The sequence below is a fragment of the Galeopterus variegatus genome, unplaced genomic scaffold (genome assembly GCF_000696425.1).
Source record: "Galeopterus variegatus unplaced genomic scaffold, G_variegatus-3.0.2 Scaffold4752, whole genome shotgun sequence".
In the NCBI taxonomy this organism is placed as follows: Eukaryota; Metazoa; Chordata; class Mammalia; order Dermoptera; family Cynocephalidae; genus Galeopterus; species Galeopterus variegatus.
This window is the reverse complement of record NW_007730863.1, coordinates 72,106-93,921: the sequence shown is the minus strand read 5'-3', so window position 1 is coordinate 93,921 and position 21,816 is coordinate 72,106. Positions and strand designations below refer to the sequence as shown.

Below are 21,816 nucleotides of genomic sequence, written 5' to 3'. Positions count from 1 at the left end.
GAAAAAAAAAAAAAAAAAAAAAAGAAGTCAACTCTACAAATCTTGGTATCATCTCACCACATCCTTCAGCAGAAAACCACGTCTGCTCCAAGCAAACCATTCAGCCCCATTCTGCATGAGCAAGTGGAGTGACATGCCACCTGCAGCTCTCATTAAAGACGCCTGTCCCTACTGGAGGATGCCACACCTCCCAGCAGTGGCAGCAATGGCCAAAAGGTGAAGACTGCAGCAGGGAGTTCTAATGCGGCCGCTGAGCTGTAGGACAGAGGAAGGAACCAAAGCCCTGGCAGGATTTCAGCAACCAAGAGACAGTCAGGAGGAAAGACCTGTCCCTCTGTCTGGTTAACTGATGATGATGAACTCTGGGCACCTTCTTGGGATACTTGGTACAGACGCAGACTGGCCAGTGAGGTGATGCCCGAAGAACCTGGGCTGAAGTCCTGGTGAAAACTCTATGTGACCCTGACACGAGGGAGCCTGGGAGAATGATTTCAGGGAGAAGCGAAGAAAGGGGCAGCTTCTCTTACGAGATGGTGTCCTGTGGGCCTGGGGCTGGGCTCCTGAGTGCCCCCCGCACGCCGACAGCTCCCAGGATGCAAATTCAGGCTACGTGTGGCTGGGAAGGGGTCCGCATGGAAGAGAACACATGAGAGCCTCCTGCACAGAGCCAAGGAAGCAACTGCGTCTAGGAGGCTGGCAGCACACAGCAGCTGTGATGTGGACTTCCCAGGACTCCAAGGAGGGAGGGGAGACTGCCAGGACAGCTCAGGGCTGCTGGGGCACTCGAAGACCCCTCAGGAGCCTGGGATGCTGTTCTGTCTCCTTGGAGATTCAGCCCTGTCAGCAAGGAGACAACCAGAGGCACATGGAAGGCGGTTCTACTCCCCAAATGCACCCACTGAAAAGCTGCCTTTGTTTGATTGTTGAAATCACCCCCTGGTCCCTTCCTCTGCTTCCTTTTCAAGGCAACTAGAAACAAATCTAAGAAAGAATCATAAAACTTCCTTTCCTGTACCACATTTTCTGAACACCCCCTACCTGGCACTACTTATATGACACACTGAATTTCTTAGTTAGGGACCTGAGGTTTGCAACCTATCTTTATGGGAGCTCTGGGTGGCAAAAAAATGAGCATATCTTCTCCCTAACTCCTAGATGGTGAGAAAGAAATGCCAAGAAACTCACCCCAAACTTCTCTTATCACGCAGAGTGATGCTCACCTAGGCACCTAGGTGTGGGAGGAGCTATCCAGAGGGACCCCAGCATCACCACCCACGGGAGGGCTCCTGTAGCACCAGGGGGACAGCCTGATATGCACCACTGGGAAACCGTCTGTGCACTATGTCTGCACGCCACACCCCTGGGCAGCTGACTCCATCATCCTGTCCCAATCTCTTCCTGACCTGACCTTTGGAGTCAGGACAAGTTGCATACACCTGGTACAGGTAACATTCCCCCAACCATATCCAAGCTTCCACCTCGGAGATGGTACAGGGATTGCATTCCATGGGGAAGCTGTTGGCAAGCAGGAAGAACTCTGCCCCAAACAGGACACTCCTGTATACCCAGGGCCTTCCCCCAGCTCTCCAAGCTTCCCGAGACTCCCTCTGGTCTGCACGCCACACCCCTGGGCAGCTGACTCCATCATCCTGTCCCAATCTCTTCCTGACCTTGGAGTCAGGACAAGTTGCATACACCTGGTACAGGTAACATTCCCCCAACCATATCCAAGCCTCCACCTCGGAGATGGTACAGGGATTGCATTCCATGGGGAAGCTGTTGGCAAGCAGGAAGAGCTCTGCCCCAAACAGGACACTCCTGTATACCCAGGGCCTTCCCCCAGCTCTCCAAGCTTCCCGAGACTCCCTCTTGGCCTGATGTCCATCACTCCAGAAAAGGCAGGGAAGAGAGAGGCTCAGAGAACCGGCAGAGAGCCACACTGAGCACCATCTGAGTGCCCAGACAGGACCACAGCTTCCATACGAGATCTCTTCTTAATCCTCACACCCTGAGAGCTGGTTATTGTCTCCACTTTAGAAAACTGAGGCTGAGAGGCATTAAATAATTTGTCCAAAATTTCACAACTACTTGGACACAGCGGGGATTAGAACCCAGGTCAGTCATCTATGTCCAAAGCCCATTCCTTCTTTAGAGCACGTAACAGCCTTCCTTGACTATGCCCTAGAGAACGGGTCACCTCTTCCCCCACGCCCTCCCGTCCCCCTTCGAGGCTAGTTCCCCTGAGGAAGAGGGCTGGACTGGACAGCGTCATCAGCCTGGCATGGCTGCTGCTTCCCTCACCCTCTCATTGGAGGACAAGCCTGTGCACCTGTGTGATCCCCTTCTCAGCTGAAAAGCCAGATGGTACCCGGTGGTGGGCAGCCTTCCAAGTATTTGATGCCAGAACTGCAACCCTTGTGGTTTGGGGGAGAAGATAAACATTGTGGAAAACCCAGTCATTCACTTAATGGTTGTAAGCCCTCAGGGTTTACAAAGCACAGCCCAGCTCTTTGCAAGCATGATGGAGAGATGGAGTCCGGCACTTGGATGTCAAGTGAAAAGACCAGGAGGTGTGACCTTGAACTAGAGGCTTTAAAAGAACATTATGTGAGCAACTGGGGTGGGAGAGGGTGCATGTGCATGCGAGGCTGTGGGTGTTGGGGGGGTGATGGGAGGCGCTCTGCCTGGAGGAACAGACCTGACTTTGGAGCTGGCACCTTTTCTAATACTTCACTGCTGACCTTTCAAGTGCAAAGAGGAGGTGGCAGAGAAAGAGAGGGTGGTGAGCTGTCCACAGCTCCCCAGCACGTGCATAGCTTCCAATTGCTCCCCTCTATCTTAGCCCCCCAAAGACAGGAGTGCCTAGCCCTCGGCAAGGGGTAGCTTCTGTCCTGGTGGCGATGACCAGGGGATGATCTGCTCCTCAGGGAAGGAGCGACCAGCTACGTGTGGAGTTTATCTGGCCAGAGCATGGCTGCTAGCTGGGGTGAACCCTGGCCGTCAATGAGTCCAAGGGCTAAGGGAGGGATCTGTGCTGATGCCTGTCCACATGTTCGGCAGTGGCAGCCCACCTCAAAGTGGCTTCCATCACTTAAATGTTCTCGGAGAAACCACTCTGTATGAGGCCCAGTGCAGGCTCTGGACATAAATGTGAGTGAGACACAGCCCCTGCCCTCGAGGAGCTCACAATGAGGCCAAGTGACTAAACAATTACAAAGGTCCAACTAATGCTCTGGCGGGAGGTGGGGGAAGAGGAGGTGTGGGCCCCAGATGGTGTCTGGAGGAAGGGACCCTGAGCTCAGTGCGGAATAAGGGATGGCTTGTTGGACTGTGAAGTGAGGCAAAGGTGTGCCCAGGGCCTGGGCCAAGAAAGTTCCCAGCATCTCTGGCCGACACCCACGAGTGAGGGAGGGGCAGTGTTGGGAGAGAAGCTCCAGCAGACTGGGGCAGACCATCCCAGGGGAAGTTTAGACTTTGCCTTATGGAAAGGAGCCTCCAAGGGGTTTTAAGCAGGGAAATGGCAGTCAGATTTACCTAGGATCAGGGTTGAAAGACTGAAATAACAGAGACAGAATATCTCCATGACCTTGGGGCAATCCTCAGGCTGCGAGAGAGCCAGGCCTGGACTACAGGGAGGGGCTGTGACAAGCCCTTCCTTCATGGAGAAGCACGTCTGCCCTGGCCCCAAGCCTGTCCTACTAGCCCAGGGACCCAAGGGTGGGACTCCTCTCTGATCTAACCTGATGATGTTTGAAAGTGAAAATGTTGTCCCAGGCCCTCCCAGCGATCCTGAGATGTGCCCTTGTCTTGGGCAGGCTCCAGGAAAACTCCCTCTGACAAGAACACAGGGATCATGGGGTAAGGCAGGGCTTTCGGAAAGGGTGGCAGAGTTGAAAGCTCCAGGAGAGAACGTCACGGCTCTCTTCCTGGCTCTCCTAGTCTGAGTTCACAGATGCGAAGACTGGAACTTCTCCAGGCACCACGGCCTCACTTTGTAGCTTTTGAAATTTCTCCACAAAACCAGCTCTTTGTCTTGTTTATTTATGTTGGATGTCAAGGAATGGGGGAGGGTGGGTACATGGCACTATTTGTCCCCAGGACCATGCCTGCTGAGGCTGGGAACAGGTTAGATGATAAGCTCTCTCACAAATGAGAGAGCTGGGGCATGTCTTGCTTGGCCACATCATCCATGGAGGCCAGGAAGCCACTGTAGGGGTCAGGTTAGAGTTCATCTTGGTCCTTACAGGTCCTAAGAACAAGAGGATGTGAGAGGAACAGGTGGGCTGTGTGGTGAGTGATAGAGGGATGGGGATCCTATGGGCCATCAGTCCAGCCCCTCGGCTCCCTTGAGTAAAAGCACCCACATCCCCGACCACCTGATTCTGTCAGGAATTAATCTGCTCAGATCCATCCCGGGGTGGGTGATGCACATGTCCCTGGATGTCACCAGTGCCCAGCTGGACCCTGACTGCTTTTGTTGCCTGGAGTCTTGCCCTCAACCCCTGCCCCAGGAACACAAGGAGGCAGGGCCACAGCCCCTGCTGCCTCGACTGCCTGGTGTCTGTGCGGCGCTCAGTGCAAGGCACCACATGATCACACGAAGTGCTTCTGGCACCTTCCCTCCCTCATGCCATGCTCTCTGAGCAGGAACAGCGATGGTGTTGGGAACGCTCTGTGCTGGAAGGAGGAAGGGAGGGAAATCAGGTGCCCAGAGCACGGGGCCCTGCAGAGAGGAGCCGCACACAGGACCAGCAGCTCCACCCCTCCCAGCTGACGTCTGACCTCGAAATAGACCGGAGCTGAGTAACCTTGGAGGCGGGGAAGGAGGGAGACAGTGCGTCAAGCTGCTGATTAATGAGCTCTGTCGAGCAGGGTGTAAGAAATGACCCCCCAGCTTCCTACCTAGTTGGTGGTCAGAGTGAGATGCTCCCATGGGGAGAGGGAACACTGTTCGGTTTGGAGCCCCCCACCAACGGCTTCAGAGGAAACTACATGGGAAGCTGACAGCACCATTCACTAGGGACAAGGGAGGTGCCTGTCAGTCCCAGGTAACCAAGCAGCCACTGGCACGTTCTCTCTTGTGGACACTCCTGATGAGAGCGGGAAATGCTGCTACCTGTCTGCCCAGAAGTGCTTTGGGCGGTGACTCCAGGATGTCACTGTGGCACCCGGATGGAGACGTGTGGATGGTCTGGCACCTCCCTTTCCCCAGAGAAGCAAGCACAGGAAGTCCCTGCCGCTGCCCCCATGGCAGTGCCTTGGGAAGCAGTTCTAAGGAGACCAGAGCAGGCCTCTTCCCGGGAGACTGGGAGCCGGCAAGGCCACTTACCACCGGGAGAGGTCCTCAGCCAGGAGGATTTCTCAAAGGGGACAGCACAGAGAATCATCCTCAGAACTGTTTGAAAATGCAGATTCCTGGGCTTCACAGCCATAGAATCTGCTACAGTAGGCCTGGCTTGGGACCCAGGAATCCGTATTTTTAACAAGGGCCTGAAGGCATTCCTGAGCTGGTGATCCGAGAACCAGACTTTGAGAAACACAGTTGAGGCTCTTGTTCCTGATCTGGGGGACGGGAAGAAGCTGGGAGTCTTCCTAGAGACCATTCACTTGCCTCTCAGGTGAAGCACAGTCCCCTGCAGGAGTGGGGGAGGCACCAGCACTGCTTGAACAGAACATTCGTAGATGCAGACACGAGGGGCCACCAGCCCCTTCAGCACCCCACACCAGGCCCTGCACTCTCTTCCCATCAAGGTTTTCAGGGAATGTCTCAACCCATGGAAGAGGGAGTTCTTGCCATAACCCAACTAAACATGCCCTGTGGTGGCCCGTGACCCTTGTAGATTCATGCTCACGGCACTCCCTTTAAGCTTACTAAAACGTATTAAGTTTTAGTAGTAAGGTCTACTCAGCTAATCTGCAGACATCCCAAGCTCATGCTAACTAATCACATGTCGTCATTACTATGCACCCTAACTGTTCCATTCTGCGTAGCACCCATCATGCCCATGTCCGTGCGTCTTTCTGCTGTTTGTTAGCCCTCTGGGGTCTGGGGCTCTTTCTTTCTCCTCAGGCCGGGGTGCGCTGGAGGACGTGCACTCACACGTATTTCTTCTGTGCATGCAGGTTTTGCTTTTGAGCCAGTGTGCAGGCCAGTGCTGCTGGCTGGGACATCAGTGACACGGAGGAGCTCAGTTATTACTTTAGAGTGAGTGCTTTATTTAATTAAACAATTACTGCCAGGGCCCTGGGGCACTATTTATAGAGACACCAGGTTCTGCTTATAATATGCACCCTGTAACAGAGCGGGCATCAATTGTTCAGGCAGAGGCAGAGCCTCACAAAAAGCACAGGTGCCCTGGACCGATATAAAGGACAGAAGGAGCAGACACAGAGAGGGAGAAGGTAAATAGTTTGGCATATATGGTTTTCACTCTAGTTAGCACAAAATACTGAAGGACATTCCATATTACTCTAAAACTGAGTAACATTCCATATTACTCTAAAACTAATTTAAGGACATTCTATATTACTATAAAACTAACTGCTAGACTCTGTAGACCACAGTTTTTTCTGTACTTTTTTTTGGTGAAATGAAGCAAAAAGGAAAAAAAAAAAGTGTGGGGATCTGGAATCAACAACTGGGACACTTCCTTAAAGAATATAAAGTCATTTTTAGCTCTTTGCCCAGAAATGGAGCTTTGGAAGCACAGAGATACAGAATGTGGAAGAACTTGGGGAATGACTGGAAACGCATACACAGGTTGGTGGCCAGTATCAGCCAGGTGGCATGGGAAGGGAGGTGCTCCAGATTTTTGTCCCCAAGTGCTCTACAAGGAGCTCCAAACAAGGAGGGCTCGAGCCTCAAGCTCAGGGTCTGCCTGGGATCAGTGTGAAGTGTGTATAAAAATGGTCCTGAAAAAGCACAAGGCAGAAGGTCCCTAGCAGGGGTGAACGCTCCCCATGGAGACCTATTTGGAAATTTCCCAATCAAATTGGCCTGTGCATGAGTGTGGGCTGTGGTTATACACTTAACAAGCTCCTCAAAGCTTTCCCAGCTTGAGGATGTATAAGGGGGTAGAGAGGAGGGGGTGTCAGGTTATTTCTTTTAGGTGGGCTGCTTTTGATGGCTACCCCAACCCTGCATCTCCTGTGTCTCCAGCTACATGAACAGGGCTTTGGGTTTCTGCACCTTTGCACATGAATACATGGAAACCCCCCTCTGCACAAGAGATAGACTCCTAAAATTCTATTTATAAATCCTTAATTTTCATAGAAAACATTTTAAACACACTGGGGAAACTAAGAACTTAAGAGAAACCTGCAGTGAGTCCTGCTGTAAAGTAAGGAATTGCTTTGTAACAAATAATTACCCCCAGTCTGTTTTACCCACTTGGATTTTCATATGATGGGGTTTCTGAGAGTCGAGTATGCTGGTCTGTGTGTCGGTGGCAAGGTTACGGCTCACAGATCATTTCTCCCACCTCAGTTCACTTCCCTGGGTGAACTGGGGAAGGATGAGCAACCAGGTAAGTTCCACTACCATTTTTCCCATGGGCCCAGCAGTAAAGCCGGCTTGCTTTGGGTCAGTGGTTGTTACTTTCTAGACAACGGGGATGGGTGTAAGGAAGTGTGGTACATTCTAACAGGACTAGAGAGACACCCAAACTGCCAGGCTGGGAAGGGGGTATAGCAGCTCACCTGGCTCAGGAGCTAGAATGGAAGTTCCATTCACCCTTCTGGACCCTGACCAATGCCAATGAGTAGTTTCTGAGGCTGGGGGCGGGAGGGCAGCAGTAGGGACTACCCAGAAGAGACCACTCCCTAGCGCTGTGTGATCCAGAGTCCCACAACCTGGTATCTTTACTAAGACCATGGAGATGGAGGCACGGGGGACCAAGCATCACCCTCTAAGCTGATGTGTTAGGTATCAGCAACGGCAGAGGCAGGACGTGGGGTGTGATGGATGGCAGGCTTAATGCCAATCGACAGAACCCATGTCCCTGAGAGCTGTATTAAAAATAAAAACAATCCTCTCACCGAGTGGGAGGAAGTTTGGGCCAAACACTGAGGTGCTGGGGTGAGGGAAGGGGAGGCAGTCAGTGTGGTTTGGGTGGGGTGGGGGTTACCCAGGTCTTCTTGGAAAGGTGGGGGGCCAGTCTGGGGCAACGCTGGACAGCAGATGGGCAGGTATAGGGGTGGCAGCAGTGGTGAGTGACGGGAGGGTGGTGGGGGCTCCTGGGGTCCCTGGGCAGGAGCTGGCAAGACAAGCCGCAGTGTCGGAGTGAGTGACAGGTGACCCGAGTCTCATTGAAAAAGGGCGGGGGTGGTGTGTGGATGGAAAGCATACCAAACAAGAAGCCGTTCCTGGTACAAGGGATACAGACAGCTCCCTAGGAAAAAAAAAGAAATAAAGAAAAACACAGACCTGTCCCTGTATTATTGATTTCCTTGGAAAGGAAGAGACAAGCTAATCCTTTAAAGTCAGTCATTCCAATCTGAGCGCAGTCACTGCGCCTGCTTGGGAAGTGGGGACATATACTGTGGGGAGTGGGGAGGAAATCCATTCTTCCCGGAGACCTGATCTCTAGGGGCAGAGAGCTCAGCACATGTGGGGACCAAATGGACCTTGGGGTGCATCCCCCAGAGGTTCAAAACCGCACTCTGGCTGAAGACAGACTCCACCACCCCTCCAAGTCAAGCCCCTGGTGGTGGCGGGTCACACGGGTCATATGGCTCCACACGCTGCCCCGCAGTGGGCACCTGGTTGTGACGGCACCTTTCCATGGGCAAGGGGGAGGGAAGGGCGAAAGGCAAAATGTACCCGACCTCTCTGGAGCCCCCAGAACTGAATGGGGAGCAGCTGGCAAGAGGCACGTGGGGAGGGAGGAGAGGAGAGGAAAGAAGATGGGCTTTCCTGGTGGTCCCGGTGAGTGCCCACACAGCCACCATCCTGTCACAGAGGTACCCAGGAATCTCCTCCTGACTGCACTAGGCTGAGCCCTAACTCATGTGAGCCATGCTGGGGGGTGGCTATCACCCAGAGAAGAGCACCCCCACAAGGCTGCCTGCTTGCTGGGCCAAGGGTCCTGCTCTGTTTCTAGATGGCCCAGCTGTTAAGACTCCTCCACAGAGACGCTCACTTATTGCCAAAGTTCCTGCCCAGCATCCCACGGGACCACCTTTCCCACTCACCCGTGCTCCTCTCCGACCCTGCAGCACTCACCTGCACTCTGCAGGCACTCTCGACATAGAAAACGAGTGGTCCCCTGGAGGTGTGCAGCACTGTCCCCAAGAGTCCCCCAGTCCTGTGAAGTCCCTGCTGCCCCCAAGACTTGTTGCTTCCCATTAATTTTCCCTCCTCACTGGTCCTGAAGGCCTCTAGGCCAATCCCTGCCCCAGAATTGGTAAGAATAAACACTGGAGTGATGGTGGTGGTGACCCACTTATTAGCAGATGCCACAGCCCCAGGGCACAGCGGCTGAGGCTGAAAGAACAGAGTGAGACCACAGCAGGGGAGGGAAATGTCCTTGGGAAGAGGTGCTCAATTCTAACACTATTCGAGTGACCAGGAAAAGCTGGCTTCACTGTCTAGGAGCGAGGGGCACAAGACGCACGGCACATCAATTAAGCTGAGGACAGGCGGGCTGTGAAAACGCAGATCTCTCCAGACACCACACTTGGGTGGCATCGCTCCAACCCTCTGTAAATGTCAGGCTCCGAGGGCTGACATGGGCTCTCCCTCCCCCCATCTGTGCATTGCAACGGGGGCCGCCCTGCAAGCAGAGTGCCTAGACCTGAGTTTCAGCCGAGGGGAGCGAGTCTGTGTTCCCAGGGTGAGAGGACTAGGCTGAGAGTGCAAGTGGCTGAACTCCTGCTGGCTTCCACTTTGTAACCCTGCGGAAGCCACAATCTCTGGATCTCAGTGTTTTCTGCTATTAAATGGGATGATGCCATGTACTTTGCTGTGTGGCTGGGAGGTCTAAATCAGAAATGTGAAAATCACTGGTAACATGCAACAGCAACTAAGATAAACTGAGGCAGGCGGGAACTCTCAAAGCTTGGCTCAGCACTGCTATGCAGTGCGTTTCTTCCTTCTCCACCCTCTCACAAAAGGACATTTTCTCCTTGAGTGGTACTATTTTAGAAAAAAACCATTTGGCTTCAAAAAGGGGACTGCACAATATTTTAAGTTGCAAACAGACAAAGGCCAGTGTTGCTGTGTGAGATGGAGCCAAGATGGAATCAGAAAACATGGTCTCCTGGCAGAGAGAGAAAACAGGGCTCTTGGTGAGGGCCAGGAAGGACCCTTCCAATGCCAACTTGAGCCTGACTCTCAGGCTGACCCATTCTTCTAGAAAGAGAGTCTGGCAGACAGAACTCTTCCCATGCCCCTAACCCCACCCCACTTCTTCAAGGGAGTGTCTGGGAAGGATGCCCTCCACCTGCAGTGGGTGGCAGGTTGCATCTCCTTCCCGACTCACCTATGCCCTGGAGGTGGATCTCACAGCTCCCACGTTCAAGGCAGGAAGGCAAGCCTTGTCCTGTCCCAAGGAGGCCAGTGAAGGGCCCCCTGCTCAACATGGCCAGTTTGTGGCCGAATCTCCAGCCAGGATAAGCTCTGCTCTGCCATCTGCGCTCCCAGCTCTGTGCGGCTGGTGCCTGCTGGGCTGCCTGTGACCCAGCAGCTTCTGTCCAACTGTAAGTGGCGGATGCTGCTTGCTCTTCCTAAAGGTAAAGGGGAGTCCCCACTGTCCCCTCAGGGCTTCCTTCTGACACTATCTAGGAGGAGGAACAGTCCTGGGTAAGGGGTAGGAATGATGGGCTGCAGCAATGAGGAAGGGAAACGAGAGTGCTGGGCAGTGTCCTTGACCCCAGGGGACAGTGACCCAACTGCATCCCAGACACTTGGGATGGTCTGAGTCCTGGATGGAACTGGTTCACACACAATCCTACACTTCAGCAGGGGTTCCTGGCTCCTTCGCACTGTACAGGAAGGAACAAAATGCCAAATCCTAACTTTGTTCCCTACCAAAGCTGGAGAAACTCTGTAGTTTGAGTGGTACTATTTTAGGAGGAAACCATTTGGCTTCAAAAAGGTGCTTCCCAGCCTGGAGGCAAGGTTACCCTTTGAAAGAGCTGGGACATCTGACACTTTCCCACTTGATTTTTCAAAGGAGCAGGAGGGTTGGGGGATGGGGGCCTGAGAGCCAAGGTCAGCTGACAGCAGATCCTGATGATAACCCTCATGGGCCTAATAACAGGCCCAGGTCCCTGCTGGCTCCAGCTGCATGGCCTACTGGGACACCCTAGAGAATGTGTGCAAAGCAGCAAGTGACGCAAGGACCCACAGCATTCTGCTCTGTGGCTACCCCAGGAAAGGACAGGGGATAACTGACTCACATCAGCTGCGCCGGGAATCACAGGACGTGGATGGGGGTTGCAGGATGTGAGGAGGGGAGGAGGAATTTTCCAGCTGTTAAGATCAAGGGCTTTGAGAAGCGACTGGTAGCTGCTAGCAGGGAAAGCTCCCTTCCTGCACGTAATCATGAGGCTACACACAGGCCGGCCTCTGGAGATAGTTAACACCCCAAATACTCTCACTTATGTGTGTACATCTCAGGAGCACTCCTGGGAGGAAACAGAAGAGATCTTTCCAGATGACTTTTCTGAAAATTAAACCATAATATAAGAGCCTGTATCTTTATCCCCTAGAACATACTGTCTCAGAATAGCAATGAAGAAGTAAATGCAGGTTGGGTGGGGGCATCATTTTTTACCTGAGACAAAGAGATGATCTGTACATGGAGTAGGAAGGTAGTTTAAATCCCTGCCCCCGACCTGCTCACTGCCTTGCTGAGTATTTTGGGTGAAGTCTGGCTTGCAGCAAATCAGAAACAGTTGGAGGTAAGAGGCACAATGGAGGCTCTAGAAGGGATGGACGATCTTCCTGACATGAATGACTGGGTTTTGGGGAGGAAGGCAAGGGGAAAAGACAGCCTTCCTCCCCAGGATCTGAAGAGCCACTTGATGGAACCCAGCTCCCCCGACATTTATGAAGACACATAGGGATAAACCCCACAGGCCAGACGTGACAGGGGAAGGTGCCAACATCACCTGCAAGAGAGCTCGGGGCTGAGGGATGAAACCACATCTCTGCCAACCCCTTCGTCTAGTTGCTTTGCCCCTTCCTCTGACTCACTGAGGGAGGGCAGGGGGATGCAGAGTGATGAACGCATCGGTGTTTGGGGTCAGGCTCTGCTGTTCTGCAGCACCTCAGACCCTGGAGCCACATGCAAAGCTGTAAAGTAACTTCCAAGACAATGCCAAGGCCCATCTGCCTGGACTTTCTCCACACCAGGTGGAAGAGCACACGCAAACCAAAAGCTTTCTGAGCGATCCGAAGCCTCCGGCAGTGGACTACGGCATGACAGAGGGACAGAGTCAAGTGTCAATGGCTCAGACATAACAGGCTCTAGTGGGACAGTGTGTTTTTGCTCTTTCCTGCAGCCTTTGCTTCTAATTTCTGTAGCTTTTGCAGGCACTGATAACAATTAGCTCTATGACTTATAAGTGCAATATCTGGGAGATGAAGGCAGTAATTAATGCCTGTCTGCCTTCCTGAAGGGTTCCTTCTGTTCGGTCTGAGAGTTATTGAGATTCTGGGAGGGAGGCTTCTTCCATCATGTGGAAGGTTTATAGGAATAAGTGAAGGAACAGTTTAACAAGGCAATAATAATGCTCCTAAATAATTTACCAGGTAAATGGCAGCAGCCAATATTCCCAGTGCTCGGGATCCATGTCGCTATGGGTGGGGGAGTGTGCAGGCAGATTCTGCACAGTCTCCAGCAGCCTCCCAGCAATGACCCACTTGAGTGGCCCTGCTGCTGCTGCTCTGCCCTGAACACGCACCCGTGTCTGTGCCCAGGCTCTCAGACACCTTCCTCTGTCCCCTCCTCCTGCCCGTCTATGAAGGATAGAGGTCCAGATGGGGCCTTACACTTACTAACACTTCTGCTAATTTTATCAATCACTGCTGCTCTGCCCTGAACACGCACCCGTGTCTGTGCCCAGGCTCTCAGACACCTTCCTCTGTTCCCTCCTCCTGCCCGTCTATGAAGGATAGAGGTCCAGATGGGGCCTTACACTTACTAACACTTCTGCTAATTTTATCAATCATGGTTTGCTGAAATGCTAAAGGGCTGACAAGGTCTCCTGCACTGCCAGTGCCTTAGTTCTCCTAGCTGCCCTGCTGGCTCCTCTGCCCACCCCCAAGGCTGGGGAGGTGGAAAAAGGTGCTGGGCAATTCACTTGCTACCAAATCCCCACTAGACCTGTGATGGGGGAGTTGGGGATATAATCCTACTAAAAGACAAATTCCTAGCCATAGCTGGATGTGCAAGAGGAGAAACAGACGATCATCTGACTGCTCCAGAAATGCAGAGAGGAAAAACAATCTCTCCATGGCCTAGGCCACAGGGCTCCTTCAGTAGGTCTACAGGGTGCACTAAGAAAGCAAAACACACACCCATTCAGTGGCCCTTAGGGTTAATAAATCCAGACCCCAATAGCACAGCTGGCAGGGCCTGGGGACTCCTTCGCCAGGACAGGGATAATTAAGTCAAGAGGCCAACTCCCTGGAAAGTGCAGCTCTCTTCTGGACCCTGCCTCCCCCTCCAATCAGCTCAGAGGCCACATGTCAAACCGTTTGTCACCCAGCATACATAAATCTGTGTCAGGGCTGAGAGGGACCAACAGGAAGCACAGAATATTAATAGATACTGCAAAAGTTACAGGGAAACACTTCTGAGTCCTGCCCACAAAGCAGGCAGAGATAAATAACTGCCTCTGGCTTTGTATCTTATTACCCAAGACCCGTCTGGCATATTATTCAGCTCCGCACCCTACCTCCCACCGGCATGGCACAAAGCAATCAAGAACGAGCCTGGAGATTCATCTTCTTCCCTGTCCTCTGGGAGGAGGGAAGACAGGAAGACAGCTGAGCCGATCCTTCCCTATCCGAAGAGCCTGTTTATGGTCAGGGTGGGATCAGACCTCCCTGCCCAGTTGGCAGACTACCCATACGCATCTATCCATATGCTCACGGGCTGGCCAGGAGTAAGGCAGAAATATAGGCAATCTGTGGAAAATGAGAGCTGGCACTCTTCAAGAACTTTGCTAAGAGTGCCTCTCAAACTCCGAGCTACGTTTACAACAGTTCACGGCCCTGGGGCTGGCAATGACCTGGATGCCAACTCCACAGCACATACGATTTTGAGGCCTGGTTGCCAGGATGCTCTGGGGATAAGGTCTTAGAGACACGATCTGTTGGTTCATTACGGGGGCCTTGGCTCCCAGGAGAAAGAGTACAGAGATGCACAGACCCTCCTCTCTGGGTTCTACCAGAAAGTAAAGGTGGTTCAAGCACTCTGGCTGCCCGGGATGGCCTGCTGTGCCCAGGTGGGGCCAGGGCTGCAGAGGCGAGAACACTCACCAGGAAGATGCGGTAGGCGTCCACTCGGCGCAGGGGCCCCCAGCACAGGTCGGTGTCGTTGTGTTTGGTGTCTGCCTCCACGCCACAGGAGTCGTTGCCAGTGATGCTGCTGATAAGGAGAACAGGGCAGACCGCAGGCTAGTGTGGCCCTCCCTGCTTGGTTGGGAAGAGACAGAAGCCATTCCCTCCACAGCTGCTTTAGTTCCAACAGTTCAACTTTTCACAAACCACATTTTAGGACAGGCCTCACTTGTTCCTGTAGCACCACTCTTGACTCAGGAACCCTTGATGGGAATCCTAGCCATCTTCCCAAAAGGGCAGGGAGAGGGATGGCAGAGTAGAGCGTGTCCCCTAAGGACGGGGGCACGGCTGGCTGTGGCAGGTGTGGAAAAGTGCCTTGGGCCTCTATACTCCTTAGACACTGAGGGACTCGCCTGGCACTGGGCTTCTGCCCTGGGCACTCCACCCTGACCGGCCAGAGAAGCCCACTTGGTCCAGCCAGTGTGGGGGTGAGGGGGTTACTCACCAGGTCACCTGCATGAGGGAGAAGGGCACGGCTGCAGCATAGATGGCCAGGTCCCCATACAGGTAAACAATGATGCAGAAATAGAACAAGTTGACACCCACTGAAAGGAACAAAGCCATGGGTCAGGTAGCCAGAGACAGACATTTGCATTCTTTTTGGAGACCAAATCGCTACCTCTTCCATAGCGTTCAGTTCTCTAAGCCGTTTACTTTCTACAAAAAAGTGGGAAATCGGGGCCGGCCCAGTGGTGCACTGCTATGGTGCGCCGCTTGGGAGTGCGGCGGCGCTCCCGCCGAGGGTTCGGATCCCACATACAGACCGGTTCCCACTCGCTGGCTGGGCGAGGTGTGGCCGCAACACCGAGGGTTGCGATCCCGTTGCCGGACACGAAAAAAGACAAAAAGGAAAAAAAAAAAAAAAAGTGGGAAAACGACCCCAAAGTCCCATTTCTTGTTCTGGCTGGCTACACTGTGACGCTGGCAAGAGACACAGCAGCTTGTGATTTTCACCTGAGAGAGGGCCCAGTGAGGCTCAGAGGTTCAGGAGGTTTTGAATCCAGACAGGTGCAAGGTAAGTGTGAGGTGTGGCCCAGTGTCCCATTTCTTGTTCTGGCTGGCTACACTGTGACGCTGGCAAGAGACACAGCAGCTTGTGACTTTCACCTGAGAGACGGCCCAGTGAGGCTCAGAGGTTCAGGAGGTTTTGAATCCAGACAGGTGCAAGGTAAGTGTGAGGTGTGGCCCAGCGGTGGAGGACCCAGAGGCACCTTCATGCTGGATCGGGTTGGGCTGTAGGGGGAGGGCAGGAGAGCTGCCCTGAGTCAGGAGCCTGTGGGCCAGGGCCCCACCGCAGTCAACCCAGGGCTCTACGATAAGAGATTGCTAGTGAAGAACTGAAGCAAGGAGAAGTTGTCAGGAAACAGCCCAGCTCTCTGAAACTGAAATCAAAAGGGTAAGAGGCCCTTGATTTCCAAAGATCAAGTACCTCATTCTGAATCTGATTGATCACCAAGCACCTGGTGGCCAATGGTGACCTGGTGTGCTGGGGAGAGATGGCATTCAAGACGCACTTCCTCTACTTCTTACAAAAGTGCTTGCAAGGGACAGTGCTGACTCTGGAAGGCGCACGATGCTGAAGCTCCCTCTGCAAACCTTTGTTCCCTCTCACTCCAGAAGGAGCCTGAACTAGGAGTCGGGAGTGCAGGGCTCTTGTCCTAATTCCATTGGATTTGCTCCATGACCTCAACAGATCACTGAACGTCTCTCAACCTGTATGTCAAGAAGAATCTCACCTGTGCTATCCTCCATATAAGAATCCAACTATAAAGAGCAGGTGCAAAAGATCTGGAAAAAATGGCTGGGCTCTTCAACCTAAGGGTTATGGTCCCAGACAGCCAGTCTCGAGCTGCTGTTCAGACTGACTGCTCAAGTTTTTGATGCCACTGGTCTCAAGCTGCTGGCTCCTCTGAGAACAGAAAGAAAAATGAAGTGACAGTTCCCTTTTAATCCTGGTGGCTCAGAAAAGACTGCAGGGTCCCCAGGGGAAAGCCTAGGACATGCTACTACTGGGCTACGTGACATTGGCTCTGCTCCTAGGAGTCTCGGGATAAAAAGACTAGGAAAACATGGTTCTTGAAAGGACCCAGGAGGTGCCTGCTTTTTGAACATGTCAGTTGGCATGTCCTTCCCTCACATGTTGGAGATTGCCTTGGTGTCCAAGCTCAGTGGCCCCTGGGGTCTGCTTGTCACTCATGCCCCAGGCTCCAGGTGCATCCCGTGCTCCTGCTTGCCTTTCTGCTCTGATGCCAGTGCTCTCTGTGGAGAGGCACTGTCCCCTCCCCATGCCCAACCTTTCCTCCACCTGCCAATGGACTCCAGCCTCAGCTCTGTTTATAAACCACCATTGGCCCTCCCCAGTCAACACATTCATTATTAGACACAAAGTGGGAGGATCAATGAACTTCCGGAGGACATCGATGACTAAGCCTGGCATTTCTAATTACAAGAAATGAGCCTGGACCCCAAGGGAGCCTTTTGTGGAGGGTGGCAGCCCTGCCAAAGGTGAAGACAACAATCTGACAACCTGTGAATTAGGAACACAGCAGAGCAGTGGTTTTCAACTAGGGGTGATTATGCCCCCCATCCCATCGGGGACATCTGACAACATGTGATGACAGTTCTGTCTGTCATCACGAGGAGGTGCCACTGGCAACTAGTGGGTAGAGGCCAGGGATGATACTCAACATCCTACAATGCACAGGACAAACCCACAAAAAAGAATGATGCAGCCCCAGTGTCAAGAGTGCCAAGCCTGAGGAACCTTGGAGCAGATGAGAAGGAGGCTCTCTCTAAGCATGAGGCTGCTCATACGAATGTGTTTATTTTCTATTAGATTTGGGTAAACTAGGAGTCTAGTCCATGCAGGGAAAAAGACAAAAACCAAAACTATTAGTTCTTAGAGCTCTTAAAGAAATTGGAGCAGACTGCAGAACATGAAAATGAGAAAGGAGATTTAAAACGTATACATTCTCCCTCCAATGTGCATTTTATTTTAAAAGCCTGCATTTGGAAAGGGAATTTGTGTGGCTGCCAGAAGGAAACGTTTATGCTGGTGAGATGGGGAGTGACAGAAATGGAACAAAGGAAAAGCACAGAAGTGGGCTGATCGGAATCAGTTTGGTTTTGATGAATTCTGAAAGCCCTCCATGAGGCTGGTCCAGTAGCAAGGGTGGCCCAGGCCCTTGGGCAACCTTTCCTGGATAATCACAATCTTCTGGACTGAAAGTCAAGTCACACTACCAATGATAAGCTCAATGCTTAATGTCCCAAAAAGCAGGCAAGAAGATTCTAGGTTCTACAGTCCCCCTGGCTCTAGGTTAAGTGCAGCCTCATTCAAGTCTAGAAAGAACCGGTGGAGACACCCCACTTGGCAATTAGGGGCTTTGACAAAGGGGAAGAAAATTTTCCAAGATAGCTGCAAGGGGAAAGATTTAGTGAGAATGTGTCTCACATTCAGTGAAGCGGAAATGAACACGTTTGGGTACTGAAAACTAAACTCTTAAATAGCTCATCTTCCAAAAGAACAAGATGGGCTATGGAAATATAAGATGTTGTTGCCAGAACCCACAACAACCCAACACCTGAGGTGGGTGGATCCCTTCAGGTTGTAGCCAAATCCCAGTAAGGAGCAGACAGAGAGCGGGATCACTACCAGACTCCAGGGCGCTCTGATTCCCACCGCCAGCCAGGCCTGGGCTCCTAGCGCCCTCTGCTGGCCACTGGGAAGATGCCCAGGTGTGTGTGCAGCAGAGCCTGTCACTGTCAGAAGGTGTCCTAGACAGGGCAGGCCAGAAGAAAGGAGAACAAAGTCAGAAGCAATCAAGCAAGAGGCGCAAAACTACCAGGTGGCCTCAAGTGGCTTTGTTCACTGGAAAGCTGCCTAGGATTCCTGACCTCTACTGGAGCAGCCGCTTTTTTATTTTTAATGCCGATGGACAGGGAGGAATCCAAGAAAATGACCGGAAGCAATCCAGGCCCATCAGCAAAGTGGCTTCTCAGGTGCTGTGGGAGCAGGTGGACAATCTGTTCCTCCTCATCACCTGTCCTGTCCCTAGTCGTTACAAGGGCCCAGTTCTGCAGGGAAGTACCAGCTCCCCCTTTCCCTGTGCCCCACACCAAAGGAACACCTACCTTTACTGAAGAACATGGATGCCATCTGTCCCATTTCCACCCGGTCTGTGATTTCAAAAAGGTTGGGAGATCCACGTCTCTCTGTGGAGCCAAAAGAAGAAGGAAGAGGAAGTGGTTCTTCTACTTGGAAGAGCTCCTAGAGGGTGTTGTTGAGCTCATGGAATTCTCCAGAATAATGAAATCCCCAAGCATCTCAAACTCTTGAGAAAACTTTTTCTAAGGTTTCCTGCTTGAAACATTTTAAAAGAGTCTATATTTTTTAAAGGAAATTCAGGGGTGCTCCTTATGGTGTGAGGGGAGAGCAGGGGCTCTCAGCCCAGCCCAGCCTGACGGTGAGGAGACAGAGAGACAAGGGCATGTGTGGGTATGGGGGTGGGGAAGGAAGACAAGGAGCCGTAGACGACATCTATTCCAGCTCCAGTGTGCACTGGGCATGGAGCCAGGCATTTAATCATTTTATTAACGGGAGGGGAGGTGGGAAACAGGCTCAGAGGTCAAGTAACTTGCCAAGTTGTGAACATTAGTAAGAGGTAGGGCCAGCAGGGGCCAGGCCTGCGCCTGGGATGCTGAAGCCAGTGCTCTTTTCACTCTACCACGGTGCACTCCTAGAATCGATCTGCAGGCAGGAAAGGCCAGAAGCTGTCTGCGGGGAGACTCCCAGGGCTCGCTCAATGAAGAGAGAACCCCATGGGCCAGCGGCAAGTGCAGGCCTGCCCAGAATCCCAGGACTTACGCACAGATAGGATGGGCAGCTTCTCTGCCCGCTCATAGTTGTCCTGGATGAGAACATCACTGTCTGAGTCTGATGAGGAGTCGTCACCTTCCTCCTCCTGGAAGTCGGGGGTGGTGGGGGCACGAAGGAAGAGTAGGAGAAAAAAACAAGGGGAAAAGGGGGAGTACGTAACTCTACAGAAAATCCCCAGGACGACATTGAATCCATTTCCTTTTGTTATTTCTTTCTAGGAGGTTTCTGGTTAGGAAGCTCTCAACATGTCCACAGTCACATTAGGAGGTGCAGACACTCAGAGGAAGAAGCTGCAGCACAGCAGCTGGGTACTGAGGTTTGGAATGCCTGAGCTGGCTCAGGTGGGGTGTGAGGGACCAGTGCCGTGGTGCTGGGACAGCACAGGCTGTATTCAACATGTCCACAGTCACATTAGGAGGTGCAGACACTCAGAGGAAGAAGCTGCAGCACAGCCGCTGGGTACTGAGGTTTGGAATGCCTGAGCTGGCTCAGGTGGGGTGTGAGGGACCAGTGCAGTGGTGCTGGGACAGCACAGGCTGTATCTGCTCCCTAAGCTGTATGTGGCTATCATGCTTTGGCCATGGGACTCAGCTCCTGGGGTAGCACTGTGGACACAGCCCTCCTCCATGAGTTGGGAGAAGAACTGGCTGCTGAGATCGCATCTTGGGTACACAACTGAAGGTGGGCACCACCTAGGGACAAGGACAATACACCCACCTTGTGGTTTTCCATCCTCTTCCAGCGGAGCTGCGCATTGGCGGCTGCCATGGCCTCCATCACAAAGGTGGTCGTTACAAAGCTGAAGGAGAGGCCGTGTTAATGGCCAAAGGCAGAGGGGGATTGAAGGAGGTACAAGGAAAAAGGAAAAGTCGTTTTAAGACCTGACCAGACCAACAAGCCCAAAGCATTTTCTCTTCTGAGAGCTGTTCCCTGGAGAGCTTTCGAGATGGGTCTTATCTGGTCAGAAAGCGTTATGTGCGCATAACCGATGCCTGTGCGCCTGTGCGCTTGCTTTGATGTCGCTGTCTATGTTTAGAGTGTATTTCCCATGCACAGGAGAAAGGGGCTCCAAAGAAGCTGATGAGAGGGCAACTAACTGAGGGAGAAAGTGCGAGCTGGGGGTGGAGGCGAAGGGGGCACTCAGCACCACACACCCAGAAGCGGCCTGCCGGGCACAGACATTCTAAGTTGGGAGAAGAGGCTGATTCACAAAGGGGCCCTCCCCTAGCTTCTGGAAGGACAGCAGGCAGCTTTCACCTTCCTGGCTAGGACACAGACAAGCGGTCAACTCCCAAGTACATCCACTAATGGAAGGAGCACGGGCATGGATAATAGAAAATGAACACTTGGCTCCAGAGTCCATCCCTTTTCACTGGCAGTATGTTTACTTTCTGAATAATCTGGCTAATACTAAAATAAGCTTGCATTCTAATGGTATGAATAAAAAGGGAGATTGGGAGGTGGCACCAGACATTTACCAAGAAGTCAGACTAGAGTGGAAGAATCATCTTTTCTTTTCCTGTTAAAGAAACTTGAGACACCCACATGACAGCTGGAATGCACGAATGCTTTTGTTAAGAGAAAATACAGGGGCGGGAGCCTTCCTGCTAATAAAACCAGAGGCATCAATCCATCTCTGCCATAAAACAATTTGGGAGGAACATCCGTCTCCCTCTTTCTTGAGGCCAGCACGGCTCTGCCGCCAGACTCGCCCCGTGCCCTCCTTGAGTGTTGACAAGGGCCAGCAGGCTGACCGCTCAGCCCCACAAAGTTCCATCTCTGCCATAAAACAATTTGGGAGGAACATCCGTCTCCCTCTTTCTTGAGGCCAGCATGGCTCTGCCGCCAGACTCGCCCCGTGCCCTCCTTGAGTGTTGACAAGGGCCAGCAGGCTGACCGCTCAGCCCCACAAAGCTGGGTGGCAGGTGGGAGGGGAGCCACATGACCCCACAGCAGTTAAACCCACATCCATTCCACTTGGGGGGGGGGGGCAGCCAGCTCTGAAATTCCCATTCCAATCGCCGCAGCACCTCCTACAAAGGTTTCTCATTATCTTGCCTAAGTGACCATTGTAAGGACTTTAGACTTTCCCTTCTTTTGGAAGTAAAAGTAGAATCAATCTTAATTAAGGCATAAAGAGACCTCTCATGGTTGCACGAAGCCAACTCACTGATCGTGTTCAAACGTAAATGGGTTGAGTACAGAGGGGGCCATGGCAGCCCCTCCCTGGAGACCCCAATAATCACTTCCCATTCAGACAGCTGCCTGTGCTGAAGGCTCTTAAAAGGGGACACAGGGTCGTATCAGGACAACGTCTGCTAGAGCCCCTGGTAGCCAGGGCTCGCCATACACAATATGACAATCG

General features: G+C 52.5%; 1 protein-coding gene across 3 annotated transcripts in view; it reads right to left on the bottom strand.

The window, feature by feature from the left end:
* TMEM104 (transmembrane protein 104) overlaps positions 1-21,816 on the bottom strand; it is a 59,659-nt gene that overhangs the window by 27,249 nt on the left and 10,594 nt on the right. For 2 of the 3 annotated variants that reach the window (XM_008588265.1, XM_008588263.1), the window contains 5 exons: positions 20,169-20,250; positions 19,440-19,536; positions 18,707-18,787; positions 15,018-15,117; positions 14,492-14,600 (listed from right to left, as the gene is read on the bottom strand). In XM_008588265.1, the coding sequence (XP_008586487.1) occupies positions 14,492-14,600; positions 15,018-15,117; positions 18,707-18,787; positions 19,440-19,536; positions 20,169-20,250 (469 nt within the window). The remainder of the gene's footprint in view (positions 1-14,491; positions 14,601-15,017; positions 15,118-18,706; positions 18,788-19,439; positions 19,537-20,168; positions 20,251-21,816) is intronic. The other variant, XM_008588264.1, reaches the window with a different exon arrangement.